At 40.7% G+C, this 17,781-nt stretch overlaps 1 protein-coding gene across 1 annotated transcript in view; it reads right to left on the reverse strand.

The window, feature by feature from the left end:
• The window catches only part of LOC133541382 (neuronal pentraxin-2-like), a 39,136-nt gene that overhangs the window by 14,570 nt on the left and 6,785 nt on the right, over positions 1-17,781 (reverse strand). Inside the window, exon 2 of the mRNA XM_061884770.1 lies at positions 836-1,118. Within this exon, the coding sequence (XP_061740754.1) occupies positions 836-1,118 (283 nt within the window). The remainder of the gene's footprint in view (positions 1-835; positions 1,119-17,781) is intronic.

The raw sequence follows: 17,781 nt of genomic DNA on the forward strand, positions 1-17,781 counted from the left end.
GGTTCACAGTGTGGCGCATATTTGTAACAATGTTAAAGTTGTTTATACGGCCACACTCAGTGTGACCTGTAAGGCTGTTGACCAAGTATGTGTGTGTGAAAGCCGCATATATTATGTGACTAGGCCAGCACACTGTTTATATGGAGGAAAAGAGGACGTTATGGCATGTTGTAGAGGACGCTAAAGGCAGTGCCTTTAAGGCACGCTCCCAATATTGTTGTCCGGGTGGAAATCGGGAGAATAGTTGCCCAGGGAAATGTTCGGGAAAATCGGGAGGGTTGGCAAGTATGAGTATTAGCGGTGAATGTAGTATTACCAGCGGGCCAGCTCTAATGTTAATTTGATATTGCCTCAAGGGACAAATGAAATTAAACGGCGGGCCAAATTTGGCCCGTGGGCCAGAGTTTGACACCTATGCACTAAAACATTCACATGTTGCACAATGAAATGTAAACATGGGATCATTTGTACTTTCCTGTAATTTTCTGTTTGTAAGATATATCTTTATTAGTATTTCTTTAATATAGTAACATCATTAAATTAGAATTATTTTATTTTTTTTTTCACTAAAGAAGGGTTCGGTGAATGCGCATATGAAACTGGCGGGGCCCGGTACCTCTAACAAGGTTAAGAACCACTGTTCTAAACATATGGACTGTTTTTCTAAGCATGCATTTAATAGTCTGACAGATCTTAGCATGATATTATTTATTCATCACAAAGAAGCCCAGTTGCTTGCTTTGACTCTCTGAGAATGCAATCATTTATCATACACACGCAAACAGATGTATTCTGCAATGACGGCTCTCTATTTCCCCTCTCTATTATTATTTACCTTCCTCCAGTCCTGAGATCCGATGTTGGAGCTCAGTGATTCCCCGGTCCATTTCCTGCCTGTGTCTTTCAGTTTCCAGCCTCAAGGCTTTTCTCTCTTTCTCCAACAGCTCCACCTTCCTTTCAAGCTCCCCTTCCAAGTCGTCCATCCTCCACCGCCTGTTGGAGCCAGCGTTGTGTCGAGGGTCAGATGGCCTCTCCGGGCCTCCCGACTTCCCTCCGTCCTCCACCACCGCTGAGGTGGTGATGTCAGTCTGGTTGTGAGGAAACAGGTTGATGTCCGCCTGCATGGAAGGACGACGGAGGTATATTTTTCAAGGTACCATGCTGCTAGTTGATTCCGTAAACCAGCGTTTGTCAAACTTTTATTTTTTTCATTGAAAAAATACCAAGGCACACCACAAGCAGAAATCATTAAAAAATGAAACTCAGTCGCCGATATTGATAGTGAAAATTCGTTCTCCCAAATGTTGGTTATGATGACTTCAACCACACGATAGCATTTGACTCAAAGTATGTGTACTCTCACGACCTGTCACATCACGCCATGACTTGTTTTATTTTTTGTTGTTGTTTGCCTGTTTTAGTTTTTGTCCTGCGCTCCTATTTTGGTGGCTTTTTCCCTGTTTTGTAGGTATTTTCCTGTTGCAATTCCATGTCTTCCTTAAACACTATTGTCCGCACCTGCTTTGTTTTCGCAATTGAGACTATCTAAGTTGTGCGGACGTGTTCCTTCTTTATGGGGATATTGTTGATTGTCGGGTCATGTAAGTCTTTGCTGTCGTCCAGCATTTTGTGTTTTGTTTACTTTGCAGCCAGGTCAGTTTCAGTTTAGTTTTGCATAGCCATGCTTAAGCTTCAATGCTTTTTCTTAGCAGCACTCGCCTTTTGTTTATTTTTGTGTGGAGGGGGGCATGATCGGCGCGCTTGCTGCATGAGCTGGGTGTGCCAGGGCTGGCTTTGGAACACAGCTGACAGGTGATTAGATTGCCCAGCTGGGACTAGTTGTCTAATCACCTGTTGTTCTTATCAGTAGCGGCCGGGGGCAGAAGGAGGAAGAGGGCTTGGAGAGACGGAAACTGATGAGATGGACTGAAAAGTCAAGAATCGTGCCAACCCATTTGATGAGCAATAAAACTTTATTGAACTCTGAACGCTGGACTCCAGTGTACGTCTGTGATCAGCAGAGGAGGCAACTTCCACATTTTGGTTGAAGCATAAGATAGCTTTTTACCTGTACGTTGCCTCCAGCTGTCGTCTGCATATTGTGATCACGACACGACGGGTTCCCGAGATCTACAAAGCAATTAGTTACCTGTATTACACCGTTACTGTGCCGACCTCTAGACAGTACAGACGCTCAACAACGGCACATTATTTACGGATTATAATTACTTGTGTGTAAAAAATATTCTTTAAAGCCAATTAGGTGAAAATACATAATCTCCCACGGCACACCAGACTGTATTTGACAGCACACGAGTGTGCCGCAGCGCAGTGGTTGAAAAACACTGACGTAAACAACCTAAGACGGGGGTCAGCAACCCGCGGCTCCCGAGCCGCATGCAGCTCTTTAGCACCGCCCTAGTGGCTCCTTGGAGCTTTTCCAAAAATATATAAAAATGAAAAACGATGGGGTAAAAATACATTTGTTTTTTTAATAATGTTTCTGTTTGTGTTTATGCTTCACTGATGGGAGTATTTGGCCAGCGCCATTTTGTCCTACTAATTTTGGCTCACCTTGAACTCACCGTAATTTGTTTACATGTTCAACTTTGTCCGGCGCTGCATCAGAAGGAAATGTTTTATGCCGCCCCTTCTTTGTCTCATTTTGTCCACCAAACGTTTCATGCTGTGTGTGAATGTACAAAGGTGAGCTTTGTTAATGTTTACTTGCGTGGAGTGCGAATAATGGATGCAAACTTGCTATCTAGGCTAGTTGTATGTACAGTATATATTGCATCATTATGTCTTGTTTGTAGGTATATTTGAGCTCTAAATTGATTTTACTTATGTCCTCTGTAAATTTAATTTACATTTGGATGTCTCATGACACATTATCTGTATGTCATATTGGCTGCATTTCTGATAATTGTGTACCATGTTGTTCCAGACCACAGCAAAATATTGTAATACATCCATTAGAAGAAGACAGCCTGTGCCTTTTCTGAAACTTGGACACACACATCTATGCTTTTCGCCATTCTAAGCCAGTCGTTTCCAGGAGTTATCTCTTCCTCTGAAACACTTACTTAATGTGTTGCCTTCATTGTAACACTTACATAAGGTCTTTTACTTTTTGGGGCTCCAGGCAGATTTGTTTTTTGTATTTCTGGTCCAATATGGCTCTTTCAACATGTTGGCTTGCCGACCCCGGACCTAAGACAATGATGGATGTCTGTGTTTTTTAGCAATGTTTTTGCCTTTTGGTACAGTTTGAATTAACCCTGATCCTGCTTGAGTGTTTAGAAGGGTATAGCTTTGTCAGCTCACAGTTGGGCTTTAGACCAGAAACAAAGACTGTGCAGTAATTCCTACCGCAATTCAGTCAATCAATCAATGTCTTTTTTTTAACCAGGTTAAAAAACTAATTGCATCTAGAATCTATTTTCCAGGAGTGACCAGGCCAAGAGGGCAGCATAACAAAGTTAAAGGAATACATACACACCACAATTTAAGAAAATTAATGACTTACAGATATTAACATAAAAACATGCGATAGGTAAAAAAAAATAAAAAATATTTTGATAAAAACAATTTGAAAAAAAATACAATGCCCAGTAGAAACATTTTCTCCGTTCTTTAATATGGACTGAAATTACCCCAAAGAGATCAGCTCAGGTAAACTGAGCTCCTTTTGTAAGTCATTCTAAAATATTTTTTTCCAAGATTTGTGTTTGCTCTAGGACAGGGGTCGGCAACCCGCGGCTCCGGAGCTGCATGTGGCTCTTTGGCAACTCTGATGCGGCTCAGCTGCACAATCGCCGACCCCCCAGATTGTTGCGGGGAGATTCCAGAATTCAATGCCTCTCCCGGACATTACCCGGAGTCAACGTTCTCCGATTTTCACTCGGACTACAATATTAAGGGCGTGCCGTGATGATATTACTCTTAACGTCCTCTTGAACGTCATCGCGCCCGCCATTCCCGGAATGCTATTTGCGTCCTCTTGAACGTCATCGTGCCCGCCATTCACGGAATGCTATTTGCGTGCCAACCAGACACATGCATTTCGCTGTTTTTATCGGCACATGTATGAGATTGCAAGGCATACTGGGTGACACAGAGTACACTGACGGTTGTGATATAAACAACTTTAACACTCCTACTAATATGCGCCACATTGTGAACCCACACAAAAGAAGAATGACAAACACATTTCGGAAGAAAATCCTGACAGTAACACAACATAAATGCAACACAACAAATACCCAGACTCCTTTGCATCCATGACAGTTCCTGACTGTTATACACCCCGCGAGCACCAAACACCCCCCCCCCCCCCCCACTCCTTGCGTGGTTGAAGTGGGCGTGGTCATGGATGCAAAGGATTCAGTGTACTCTGTGTCACCCAGTATGCCTTCCAGTCGTGTGCGTGCATCTGCGGAAGCCTCTCACAACATGTTGCTGGACTGGCAAGCAGTTTTTACATGTTGTAGAAGGTGTTTAAGGCAATGGCTTCATAGCATGCCCTTATTCTTGTCATCTGGGTGACCACCAGCAGATATTGGTGAGAATAGTTGCGACTCCCATTGTCTTCCTCATTTTGTGAAACGGGTCGAAATGGCTCTTTGAGTGGTAAAGATTGCCGACCTCTGCTCTAGGAACAAACATGCTAAGGATGTTCTGCGACATTAAAGTGGGACTGCATTATTTTATTTTTGATAAAAAATACATTTTTAATTCGGGAGGGTTGGCAAGTATACTTATATGTCTATTTTTGGATTGTTCAATGGCAGTCATTTACCAATTGTAAATAAACATAATTTTAAATGTTGCTGCATTTACCACTAGTCTAAGCTGAGTCAGCTGGGACTTAACAACATCAAAAGCTGACTGCAGGAGCTTAAGGGTTTTTGCTACAGCGGGGGATAAACAATATATGACTGGGTCGGCGTGGCGAAGTTGGTAGAGTGGCTATGCCAGCAATCTGAGGGATATTGGTTCAATCTCTACCTTCTACCATCCTAGTCACGTCCATCGTGTCCTTGGGCAAGACACTTTACCCTTGCTCCTGATGGGTCCTGGTGAGCGCCTTGCATGGCAGCTCCCGACGTCAGTGTGTGAATGTGTGTTTCAATGGGCGAATGTGGAAATACTGTCAAAGAGCTTTGGGCTCCTTAAAAAAGGGGTAGAAAAGCGCGATACAAGTACAACCCATTTTCCATTTTTTTGGGTCATCTGCATTAAAATGGAGCGCAGCATCCGACACATTATCACAGAGATTATTTACACAGATGGAAAACAAGAATGGACCTAATATGGAACCCTGAGGTACACCCAAAGAGGACTCAGCAAACTGGCCGCATTAGGTTCTATCGAACAGGTAGTTAGAAAATTATTTTACAGCATGCTGTGAGGACAATCCTGTGCATCAGTCTGCCAAATTCATCCCCTTCCACTGCAATCGGTGGGCCAATGGACATACTGACGGATTAGGTATTTACTAAAGAAAACACCTAAATATGTGTACCATACTAAATTATAGGGGGATGTTGTGTGTTGAGTGCAATAATACGTGTTTTTGAGAGAAGAGGAATCGTCCCCTGTCCTCCAATAATGCAGGGGACACTTTGATATTCCTTACGGTTTACATGCAAAAACCAATCCAATGTAGGGTGAGCCAAGGTGTGCTAAGCAGTTACATTGTTGTGTGTCACGGTTAGCTGGATTGCGTTCGAACACTTTGACTGTCACCTGCCCTCTTCAAACCTTCAGGATATACACCCACACAAGAAAAAAAGACAATGCCACAACTCAGGCTTTTAGCTCGGTGCATAGCACTCTCGACGGGTATGGGCCAGGCAAGACATTTATCTATGAAATCATTTCTCTTAAACCACTTAAGGTAACATATGTTAGGCGTTGCTAGTGGTGTTATATTTTTACATACCGCACCTTTAAACATATGTAAACAATACTTACCCTAGATACTTCAGTTCAGTTTAGTTGATTTATTTATTTCATTCATAGAAAATTAAACAAAGGAATAGAATAAAAGTAAAACCAATTAACATAATATCAAAGTCGCGGGGGGTGCTGGAGCCTATCTCAGCTGCATTCGGGCGGAAGGTGGGATACACCCTGGACAAGTCGCCACCTCATCGCAGGGTCAACACAAATAGACAAGCGGGAGAAAATAAATAGATGGATAATGGGCCGGTTTAGCTCGGTTGGTAGAGTGGCCGTGCCAGCAACTTGAGGGTTGCAGGTTCGATTCCCGCTTTCGCCATCCTAGTCACTGCCGTTGTTTCCTTGGGCAAGGCACTTTACCCACCTGCTTCCAGTGCCACCCACACTGGTTTGAATGTAACTTAGATATTGGGTTTCACTATGTAAAGCGCTTTGAGTCACTAGAGAAAAAGCGCTACATAAAATATAATTCACTTCAAAAAATAATTCACTAATATCAAAGTAAGAAAGAAATTAAAAACGTATAATGTATGTCCCCTATTTTCACAAATACAACAGGCGACTTGTCCAGGGTGTCCCCACCTTCCGCCCGAATGCATCTGAGAAAGGCTCCAGCACCCCAGCGACCCCAAAAGGGACAAGCGGTAGAAAATGGATTGATGGATGGATGGACTTTCAATGTTGGCAACTCCAAAGCCATATTTTCAATTTACAACTAAACCAATAATTAAGAAATAATTCTATTTAGTCATATCTTTTATGATATCATCATGATGTTTTACCTTTTTGTTTTGCAATACAGAAAGATATTTAAATTTTTATTCCACTGTCAAGTTTGTTCCATAAACACCTCTGATTGAAATACTTCATTCCATAGTCGCTGTTCTAAATCTAGATTCATTAAAGATCTCCATTCCATTCAGATTATAATTACTTTGTCTGGTAGAATTTTTGCATGTGCTTAGTACGTGATTTTTCGGGTCTTATTCTCTGCCAGTTCATAACATTTTAATAAGTTTAACTGTTTTAAATATTGAGTTCCTGTATGCATTTCAAGTTATGATTCTTACAGCTCTTTTCTGCAGAAGGAAGATTGGATTTAAATAAGTTTTACAGGCACTAGCCCACACTTTAATACAGCATGTTGGATATGAAACAATCAGTGATATATAATGCTTTTTGATTTAGCAATCCTTCACTTTGTGTAAAATAGCAATATCTTAGAAAACTCAAAACCAGTGAAGTTGGGACGTTGTGCAAATCATAAATAAAAACAGAATACAATAATTTGCAAATAATTTTCGACTTATATTCAATTTAATACACAGCAAAGACAAGATAATTAAAGTTCGAACTGGAAAAATGTGTTTTTTTTTTGCAGATATTAGCTCATTTGGAATTTGATGCCTGCAAGGTGTTTCAAAAAACCTGGCACAAGTGGCAAAACAGACTGAGAAAGTTAAGGAATGCTCATCAAACACTTATTTGGAACATTACACAGGTGAACAGGCTAATTGGGAACAGGTGGGTGCCATGATTTGGTATAAAAGCAGCTTCCATGAAATGTTAAGTTGTTCAAAAACAAGGATGGGGCGAGGGTCACCACTTTGTGAACAAATGCGTGAGCAAATTGTCCAACAGTTTAAGAACAACATTTCTCAACAAGCTATTGCAAGGAATTCAGGGATTTCACCATCTACGGTCCGTAATATCTTCAAAAGGTTTAGAGAATCCTTTAAGCGGTACTGCATCAAAAACAGACATCAGTGTGTAAAGGATATCCCCACATGGGCTCAGAAACACTTCAAAAAGCCACTGCGAGTAATTACAGTTTGTCGCTACATCCGTAAGTGCGAGTTAAAACACGACTATGCAAACCGAAAGCCATTTATGAACAACGCCCAGAAAAGCCGCCGGCTTCACTGGGCCTGAGCTCATCTACGATGGACTGATGCAAAGTGAAAAAGTGTTCTGTGGTCTGACAAGTTCACATTTCAAATTTTTTGGGGAAACTGTGGACACCATGTCTTCCGGAATACAGAGGAAAAGAACCATCCGGATTGTTATAGGCGCAGAGTTCAAAAGTCAGCATTTGTAATGGTATGGGGGTGTATTCGTGCCCAAGGCATGGGTAACTTACACATCTGTGAAGGCACCATTAATGCTGAATGGTCCATACAGGTTTTGGAGCAACATATGCTGCCATCCAAGCGACATTATCATTGACGCCCCTGCTTATTTTAGCAACAATAGTGTGGCTTTGTAGTAAAAGAGTGCGGGTACTAGACTGGCCTGCCTGTAGTCCAGACCTGTCTCCCAAGGAAAATGTTTGGCGCATTATGAAGCCTAAAATACCACAACGGAGACCCCAGACTGTTTAACAACTTAAGCTGTACATCAAGCAGGAATGGGAAAGAATTCCACCTGAAAAGCTTCAAAAATTGGTCTCATCAGTTCCCCAACGTTAACTGAGTGTTGTTAAAAGGAAAGGACATGTAACACAGTGGTAAAAAATGCCCCTGTACCTACATTTTTGCAACGTGTTGCTGCCATTAAACTCTTAAGTTAATGATTATTTGCAAAAAAAAAGTATTATTTTTTTATGTTCAAACATTAAATATCTTACATTTTGTTTTATTAGTATTCAAGGATTCACATTTATGTGTAAAGTGCTGGGATATGTGATTCCAAACATCCATCCATACATCCATCCATCCATTTTCTTCCGCTTATCTGAGGTCGAGTCACGGGGGCAGCAGCCTAAGCAGAAAAGCCCAGACTTTCCTCTCCCCAACCACTTTGTCCAGCTCTTCCCGGGGATCCTGAGGCGTGCCGAGGCCAGCCGGGAGACATAGTCTTCTCAACTTGTCCTGGGTCTTCCCTGTGGCCTCCTGCCGGTCAGACGTTGCCTAAACATCTCCTTAGGGAGGCGTCAAGGTGGCATCCTGAGCAGATGCCCGAACCACCTCATCTGGCTCCTCTCAATGTGGAGGGGCAGCGACTTTACTCTGAGTTCCTCCCGGATGACAGAGCTTCTCAGGGACTTCTAAGGGACAGACCCGCCACCCGGCGAAGGAAACTTATTTTGACCGCTTGTACCCGTGATCTTGTCATTTCGGTCATAAGCCAAAGCTCATGACCATAGGTGAGGATGGGAACGTAGATCGACCGGTAAATTGAGAGCTTTGCCTTCCGGCTCAGCTCCTTCTTCACCACAACGGATCGATACAGCGTCGACATTACTGAAGACGCCGCACCGATCTGCCTGTCGATCTCACGAACCACTCGTGAACAAGACTCCGAGGTACTTGAACTCCTCCACTTGGGGCAATATCTCCTCCCCAACCTGTAGATGGCACCCCACCCTTTCCCGGGCGAGAACCATGGACTCTGACTTGGAGGTTGTTATTCTCATCCCAGTCGATTCACACTTAGCTGCGAACCGATCCAGTGAGAGCTGAAGATCCCGGCCAAATGAACCCATCAGGACCGCATCATCTGCAAAAAGCAGAGACCTAAGCCTGCAGCCACCAAACCGGAACCCATCAACACCCTGACAGCGCCTAGAAATTCTGTCCATAAAAGTTATGAACAGAATCTGTGACAAAAGGCAGCCTTGGCAGAGTCCAACCCTCAGTGGAAACGGGTGCGACTTACTGTCGGCAATGCGGACCAAGCTCTGACACTGACCATACAGGGATCAGACCCCCACAATCAAACCTGTCCGATACCCCATACTCTCTGAGCACTCCCCACAGGACTTCCCGAGTGACACGGTCGAATGCCTTCTCCAAGTCCACAAAGCACATGTAGACTGGTTGGGCAAACTCCCATGAACCCTCAAGAACCCTGCTGAGAGTATAGAGCTTGTCTACCGTTCCACGACCAGGACAAAAACCACACTGTTCCTCTTGAATCCAAGGTTCCACTGTCCGGCCTAGCCTCCTCTCCAGTACACCTGAATAGACCTTACCGGGAAGGCTGAGGAGTGTGATCCCCCGATAGTTGGATCTACTTATAAAATTCCAATCATATAAGCTGTTATTTACATGAGACTTGTAGTGTCCGTGGTACGGACAGAGGGTTGTTATTTCGCTGAAGTACTTTTTATAGTTTCTGGGATAACCATCACAAGACACTGGTATATACTCCAATCTCGTACTCTGAATCTCTGGTAAAACATTACAAAGGAACTATGAACAATGGAGTAATTGACATACATATTACATTTGAGGGAAGACCCGTAAAGATCAGATTGGCTAAAATGGAAAATTAACCACACCAACTGAGTAACATAGTTTATCTTTTGAAAATATGCACTGTTTAAATATGTCAGCACTGCGATTTATTTATAAACCTAATAAACAATATATACATTCACTTGTTCACATTAGGTAAACTTGCACACTGTCCGATCAATTCAGAAAGTGCATTTAAAAAAGTGTTATGTACATGCCAAGATCAGATGAAAATAATTCTTAATCCTACCTATTTTTCTGTTTCCTCATAGCCTGAAGCAAATTTGACTTATGTCCATATAAGGACTTCCACCTTGCCGTGACATCACGACTTAGCCAGACTGAAAAACCCCACGAACTGAAGCATCAAAGACTGCGTGCAAGCTCACTCCAAAATGCATGAACCTTATGATCTGATGCTTTGGCGATGTTTAACACGAGTATCAACATTTACAAGTCAAAAAAGACGAAATTCACAGGTCATATTTACCTTTTATACTAGCTCAACTAAGATATTCTGATATTCTCATATGTATTTGTTCCCTCTAAATTTTCTAATTAAAACTGTTAAGAAATATATGCCTATGTATTTTTTGGTCTTATTACTAAAACAGAAAATACTAGGTTACTTTTGTTGTGTCATATATAAGTGTGATCATGTAATATACACTATATAGCCAAAAGTATTTGGCCAACTGCCTTGACTCACAAATGAACTTGAAGTACCATCCCATTCCTAACCCATAAGGTTCAATATGATGTCGGTCCAACTTTTGCAGCTATTACAGCTTCAACTCTTCTGGGAAGGCTGTCCACAAGGTTGCAGAGTGTGTTTATAGGAATTTTCGACCATTCTTCCAAAAGCGTATTTGTGAGGTCACACACTGAAGTTGGTCGGGAAAGCCTGGCTCTCAGTCTCCATTGTAATTCATCCCAAAGGGGTTCTATTGGGTTCAGGTCAGGACTCTGTGCAGGCCAGTCAAGTTCATCCACACCGGACTCTATCATCCTTGTCATTATGGACCTTGCTTTGTGCACTGGTGTACAGTCATAATTTAAGAGGAAGGGGCCCGTTCCAAACTTTTCCCACAACGTTTGGAGAATGGAATTGTCCAAACATTTTTGGTATCCTAGATAATTCAAATTTCCTTTCACTGTAACTAAGGGGCAAAGCTCAACTCCTGAAAAACAATCCCACACCATAATTCCTCCCACCCAATTTCACATTCGGCACTACGCAGTCTGAAATATACCGATCTCTTGGTAACCTCCAAACCCAGACTCGTCCATCGGATTTGCCAGATGGAAAAGCGTGACTCATCACTCTAGAGTGCAGTGGTGACGTGCCTTACACCACCGCATCCGACGTTTTGCATTGGACTCGGTGATGTATGGCTTAGACTCAGCTGCTCGGCCATGGAAACCCATTCCATGACGTTCTCTGCGTTCTGTACGTGGGCTAATTGGAAGGTCGCATGAAGGTTGGAGCTCTGTAGCAACTGACTTTGCAGAAAGTTGGCGACTTCTTTGCACTTTGCTCTTCAGCATCCGCTGACCCCTCTCTGTCAGTTTACCTGGCCTACCACTTGGTGGCTGAGTTGCTGTTGTTCCCAAACTCTTCCATTCTCTTATAATAAAGCCGACAGTTGACTTTAGAATATTTAGGCGTGAGGAAATGTCACGACTGGATTTGTTGCACAGGTGGCATCATATGACAGTTTCACGCTGGAAATCACTGAGAGTGGCCCATTCTTTCACAAATGTTTTTAGAAACAGTCTCCATGCCTAAGTGCTTGATTGTATACACCTGTGGCTGGGCCAAGTGATTAGGACACCTGATTCTGATCATTTGGATAGGTGGCCAAATACTTTTGGCAATAAAGTGTATTAACTTTTTGTCATTTTTTGTCAATTTGGCCTTAATCATCCTTTGTAATGTTCCAATGCGGGTAGTGATACTCATAATAATTTGATATGCAGCTGGGCATTAGAAAAACAACAGCTGTCGTTCAGAAAATGGTCACCGGGCGGGACTTTGAACAGCCCTGATCTATTTTCTATCCCCACCCTTTGGTTACAAAAAAGGGTAACTCCAGGACAGATTGTCGTTTAATGCATTGTATTGTTAGCCTCTCAATATGACATATGAACATTTACAACATGCCTGCTTCTTTTGTTCAGTTGACTCACTCTGATCCACTCGTTAATCCTGCGTGTGCATCTGCATCTCATGTCGATGTTGAGAATATTAATTACTCAGCTCAGTTACACTGCTCCTTTGTTACTTTCTTCATAACACAAGGGCTTCATTTTCTCTTAAATCTGCAATATCCCCAAATCTGTGTGTTGTGACATATTTGACAATATTTGTAACGGCACCTGAGATCTACAGAGACCACTAATTAAAAGTTGGACTTTAGCAGTGGTTCTCAAATGAGGGTATGCGTACCCCTGGGGGTACTTGAATATATGCCAAGGGGTATGTGAGATTTTTTACAAATATTCTAAAAATAGCAACAATTCAAAAATCCTTTACTTATTAAATAATACTTCAACAAAATATGAATGTAAGTTCATAAACTGTAAAAAGAAATGCAACAATGCAATAATCAGTGTTGATGGCTAGATTTTTTGTGGACATGTTCCATAAATATTGATGTTAAAGATTTATTTTTTTGTGAAGAAATGTTTAGAAATTAAGTTCATGAATCTAGATGGATCTCTATTACAATCCCTAAAGAGGGCACTTTAAGTTGATGATTACTTCTATGTGTAGAAATCTTTATTTATAATTGAATCACTTGTTTATTTTTCAACAAGTTCTTAGTTATTTTTACATCTTTTTTTCCAAATAGTTCAAGAAAGACCACTACAAATGAGCAATATTTTGCACTGTAATACAATGTAATAAATCGGAAACTGATGATGTATATAATGCTGTATTTTACTTCTTTATCTCTTTTTTTCAACCAAAAATGCTTTGCTCTCATTAGGGGTTACTCGAATTAAAAAAAATGTTCACAGGGAGTACATCACTGAAAAAAGGTTGAGAACCACTGGAATATAAGATAATGGAATCAGTCCCTAGAAGACAGGGGTGTCCAAACTTTTTCCACTGAGGGCTGCAAACGGAAAATTAAAGCATGCGGGGGCCATTTTGATATTTTTCATTTTTAAACCATAACAAAATTTATGGATTTTCAATTTTTTTTTGTTGACCTTTTGGGTTCCCGGGGACCACAAAGGGTCTCGGTCATTAGGATGTGAAAAATAAGTCAAATTATTATTATTTTTTATTGAACACTTACAATAAATCTCTATATCAACTTCAGGTTGATATAAAGTAAAAAAAAAAATATATATATGAAAAAAAACCTTTTCTGTCAAAGACAACTTTGTATTTTTATAGTAAAACTGAAATATGCAGTATTTAGTAATTAAAGCCCTAAAATATCAATAATGCAGGACACCATTGATTTGAATTCATTGTTATTTTTGAGTAATCACAGAGAAAAGATCAATAAAATCGCACTAAATATTGTTGGGATCCAAAATGTCCCCCATCCATAAAGTAATACATTTTTATTTTTTTATTTTTTACTTTCAACACTTAAGTTACAGGATATACTTCAGCTATATATGTCAATTTTACATTTGAACTATTAATTTGTTTTTTTTAAGCTCGTTTGTTAAAGAAAACATTGATGTGTTTATATGGCAACCACACATTATATGCAATATTTTCCACATAAAACATTTTAAAGTGAAATATTTGAAGACATTTGAGCCTTGAATAGGTCAATAATTCATTATATTTTTTCTTTTTTTTTGAGCAAAGGCAAAACAAGAAAAATAAAGATAGACAAAAGACAAAAAAACAGCCTGCATGGCAGTTTTGTGTCAACATTGCAACTTTTTCTTATTAGATTTCACCTCATTCCACTTTGCTTTAATGTTTTTTCTTATTATTTTTGCAATTGTATTTCCAGAATGTGTGGCGGGCAGGTATACCATTAGCTGCGGGCCACAAATAGCCCCAGGGCCGCACTTTGAACACCCCTGCTATAAAACAGTCATTACATAAGCAGCAATCACTTTGGAATCCTGGTTATTGTTCACAGACAGGTTCTTTTTGATGATTTACTGACAATATTACTTATTGATGTTCCCTCCAAAAGTGTAAATCCCAGAATACTTCTCAGTGCCTCTGTGCCCAGATTGCACATTCCCCTGCATGACAATCACACCTCTTTTGCTCACTCCTCCCCCCTTTTATGTTCCATAACGCGTCGACGTTGGTTATAGCCTCTAAATTGAAAATGCTTGAAGCTAGACTGACCATACGTCCTCTTTTCCCCGGACATGTCCTCTTTTGCAGGACTGTCCGGGCGGGGTTTCTTAAATGCCTAAACTGTCCGGCGTTTTGAGTCAGGGTTGCGTGTATTTTCAATGTAAGTACAGGGTTAAGAAGTGGTTGAAGAAAACAAAACAATCTGTGAGGGAGGGACAGAGAGAGCGAGACAGTGGATTGGTTGTTAATCAATCACAAATTCCAGTTTCTCTTTTCAACATGTTCGAAAAGGAGTACGAAGAAGCAGAGCTTATTTAATCCTACCCCTTTTGTTTTACATAACAGTTGCTAAAACTTTTGTTCACTTCCTGTTTTCAAAGTATTCACAATATACTCCATAAGTAATCACAATAAAAAATAAATACATAAAAAAATAATTGTTGAAGTAACTTTTATTCCATACGATGAGATAAGTAAGATTATTTTGAGAACGAAAGAATGAATGGGTGAATAAATTCAGAATGTTTATCATGGTTCTTCTTTTTTGTACTTTGTAAACACTTTAAGTTTGAAGAGTTTCTTGAAGTGGATCATATTAGTACATTGTTTGATTGCTTTGCTTAATCCATTCCATAGTTTAATTCCACATACTGATATACTGAAGGTCTTAAGTGTTGTACGTGCGTACAAATGTTTTAAGTTACATTTTTCTCAAAAATTATATTTCTCCTCTTTTGTTGGGAAGAATTGTTGTATATTCTTGGGAAGCAGGTTATAGTTTGCTTTGTGTATAATTTTAGCTGTTTGCAAATTCACTATGTCGTGGAATTTCAGTATCTTTGATTCAATAAATAAAGGATTTGTATGTTCTCTATATCCAACATTATGTATTATTCCAACTGATCTTTTTTGTTACACTGTTAGTGAATGAAGTGTACTTTTGTAATTATTTCCCCATATTTCTGCGCGATAACTCAGATATGGTAACACTAGTGAGCAGTAGAGAATATAAAGTGACTTTTGGTCCAGGACATATTTGGCTTTATTCATTATTGACGTGTTTCTTGCTACTTTATGTTGTATATTTTTTACTTGGTCAACAGCCATACAGGTCAAACTGAGGGTGGCCATATAAACAACTTCAACACTGTTACAAATATGCGCCACACTGTGAACCCAAACCAAAAAAGAATGACAAACACATTTCGGGAGAACATCCGCACCGTAACACAACATAAACACAAAAGAACAAATACCCAGAATCCTTTGCAGAACTAACTCTTCCGGGACTTGATGGGGTGCTCGGGACCCCATATTGAAAATTCTTAACACTGCTGTCAACAGAGGACAAAAAAATGCTTTATTTAAATAAATATATTATTTATAAAGTAAATTCAAGTATCATTGGCAAACTTTCACCTAGCCCCGGCCTTGGGGTGCTGCCCCCCTTGGCATGCATATATGTGTCCTCTTTTTGGGGTTTCAGAATATGGTCAGCCTACTTGAAACTGCTACTTGTGTTGAAAACATGCAGCATGAATATTCCAATGATGCAGTGTCTGATTGCACACAATCCTGTGGGTTTTGGGCTGCTTTTTGGAATCTCTCCTCGCAGGTTCCTTTCCTATTACAGAGCCTGACGTTCAGCTTGAGGCAGGTATTTGTTTACACGTGCAGACGTCGAGTTGTTCCTTGAGGGAAAAGAAGTCATTACTGTTGCATCGCCTTGTCTGATACAAGAATGCATGACTTTGTATGCGCTAAATGCTGGAGCACCTGTCTTTGTAGTTCTCCATTTTCATAGATGACAGACAAAAACAATACTTCTTCAATACTGAATGTTTACACTAGGGATGTTCCAATCAAGGTTTTGTATTCTTTACTGGATACAGGATATTTGTTGTTTGAACTGAGAAACTCAATTTTTTTTGTGTGCAAATAATCATTAATTTACAATTTAATGGCAGCAACACATTGCAAAAAATTTGGCACAGGGGCATTTTTACCACTGTGTTACATGGCCTTTCCTTTTAACAACCTTCGTTAAACGTTTGGGAACTGAGACCAATTTTTGAAGCTTTTCAGGTGGAATTATTTCCCATTCTTGCTTGATGTACAGCTCAAGTTGTTCAACAGTCCGGGGTCTCCGTTGTGGTATTTTAGGCCTCATATTGCGGCACACATTTTCAATGGGAGACAGTTTTGGGCTACAGGCAGGCCATTCTCGTAGTTTACTATGAAGCCATGCTATTGTAATACATGGCTTGGCATTGTCTTGCTGAATTAAGCAGGGGCGTCCATGATAACGTTGCTTGGACGGCAACATATGCTGCTCCGAAAGCTGTATGGACTTTTCAGCATTAATGGTGCCTTCACAGGTGTGTATGTTAACCATGCCTTGGGCACTAATACACCCCCATACCATCACTGATGCCGGCTTTTCAACTTTGAGCCTATAATAGTCCAGATGGTTCTTTTCCTCTTTTGTCCACAGTTTACGAGTTGAGTTTATACCAACATGGATACATGGATGATACAGCAGAGGATTGGGAGAATGTCATGTGGTCAGATGAAACCAAAATATAATCTCACGATACATGGCCCCATTAATTCTTGCCATAACACGGATCAATCGTCCTTTCCCCTTAGCAGAAAAACAGCCCCAAAGCATGATGTTTCCACCCCGATGCTTCACAGTAGGTATGGTGTTCTTGGGATGCAACTCAGTATTATTCTTCCTCCAAACACGACGAGTTGAGTTTATACCAAAAAGTTATATTTTGGTTTCATCTGACCACATGACATTCTCCCAATCCTCTGCTGTATCATCCATGTATCCGTTTTGGTATAAACTCAACTCGTCGTGTTTGGAGGAAGAAGAATACTGAGTTGGATCCCAAGAACACCATACCTACTGTGAAGCATGAGGGGTGGAAATATCATGCTTTGGGGCTGTTTTTCTGCTAAGGGGACAGGACGATTGATCCGTGTGGCTGACTAAATACTTTTTTGCCCCACTGTAAACAGCTGCCAGAGGGGAATGGTGATTAGGATTAAAAGGCATTAATCACAAAAATCGTCCGACATTGGCCTGGTCAACACATCTTTATATCTTATAATTTCTCCCTACAGGAGATAATTATCCTGAAAAACAAGGACTGACTACCATACCAAAAGAGGGGTTTTCATATCTGCAAAAGAATCCATCCAGATTGTCTGTCTTGCAAATTCCTCCACACCCAATCTGGTGTAAAAACCACCGTGCTGGTAGACCAAGCAACTACT

This window comes from Nerophis ophidion, linkage group LG23, assembly GCF_033978795.1.
Source record: "Nerophis ophidion isolate RoL-2023_Sa linkage group LG23, RoL_Noph_v1.0, whole genome shotgun sequence".
NCBI lineage: Eukaryota > Metazoa > Chordata > Actinopteri > Syngnathiformes > Syngnathidae > Nerophis > Nerophis ophidion.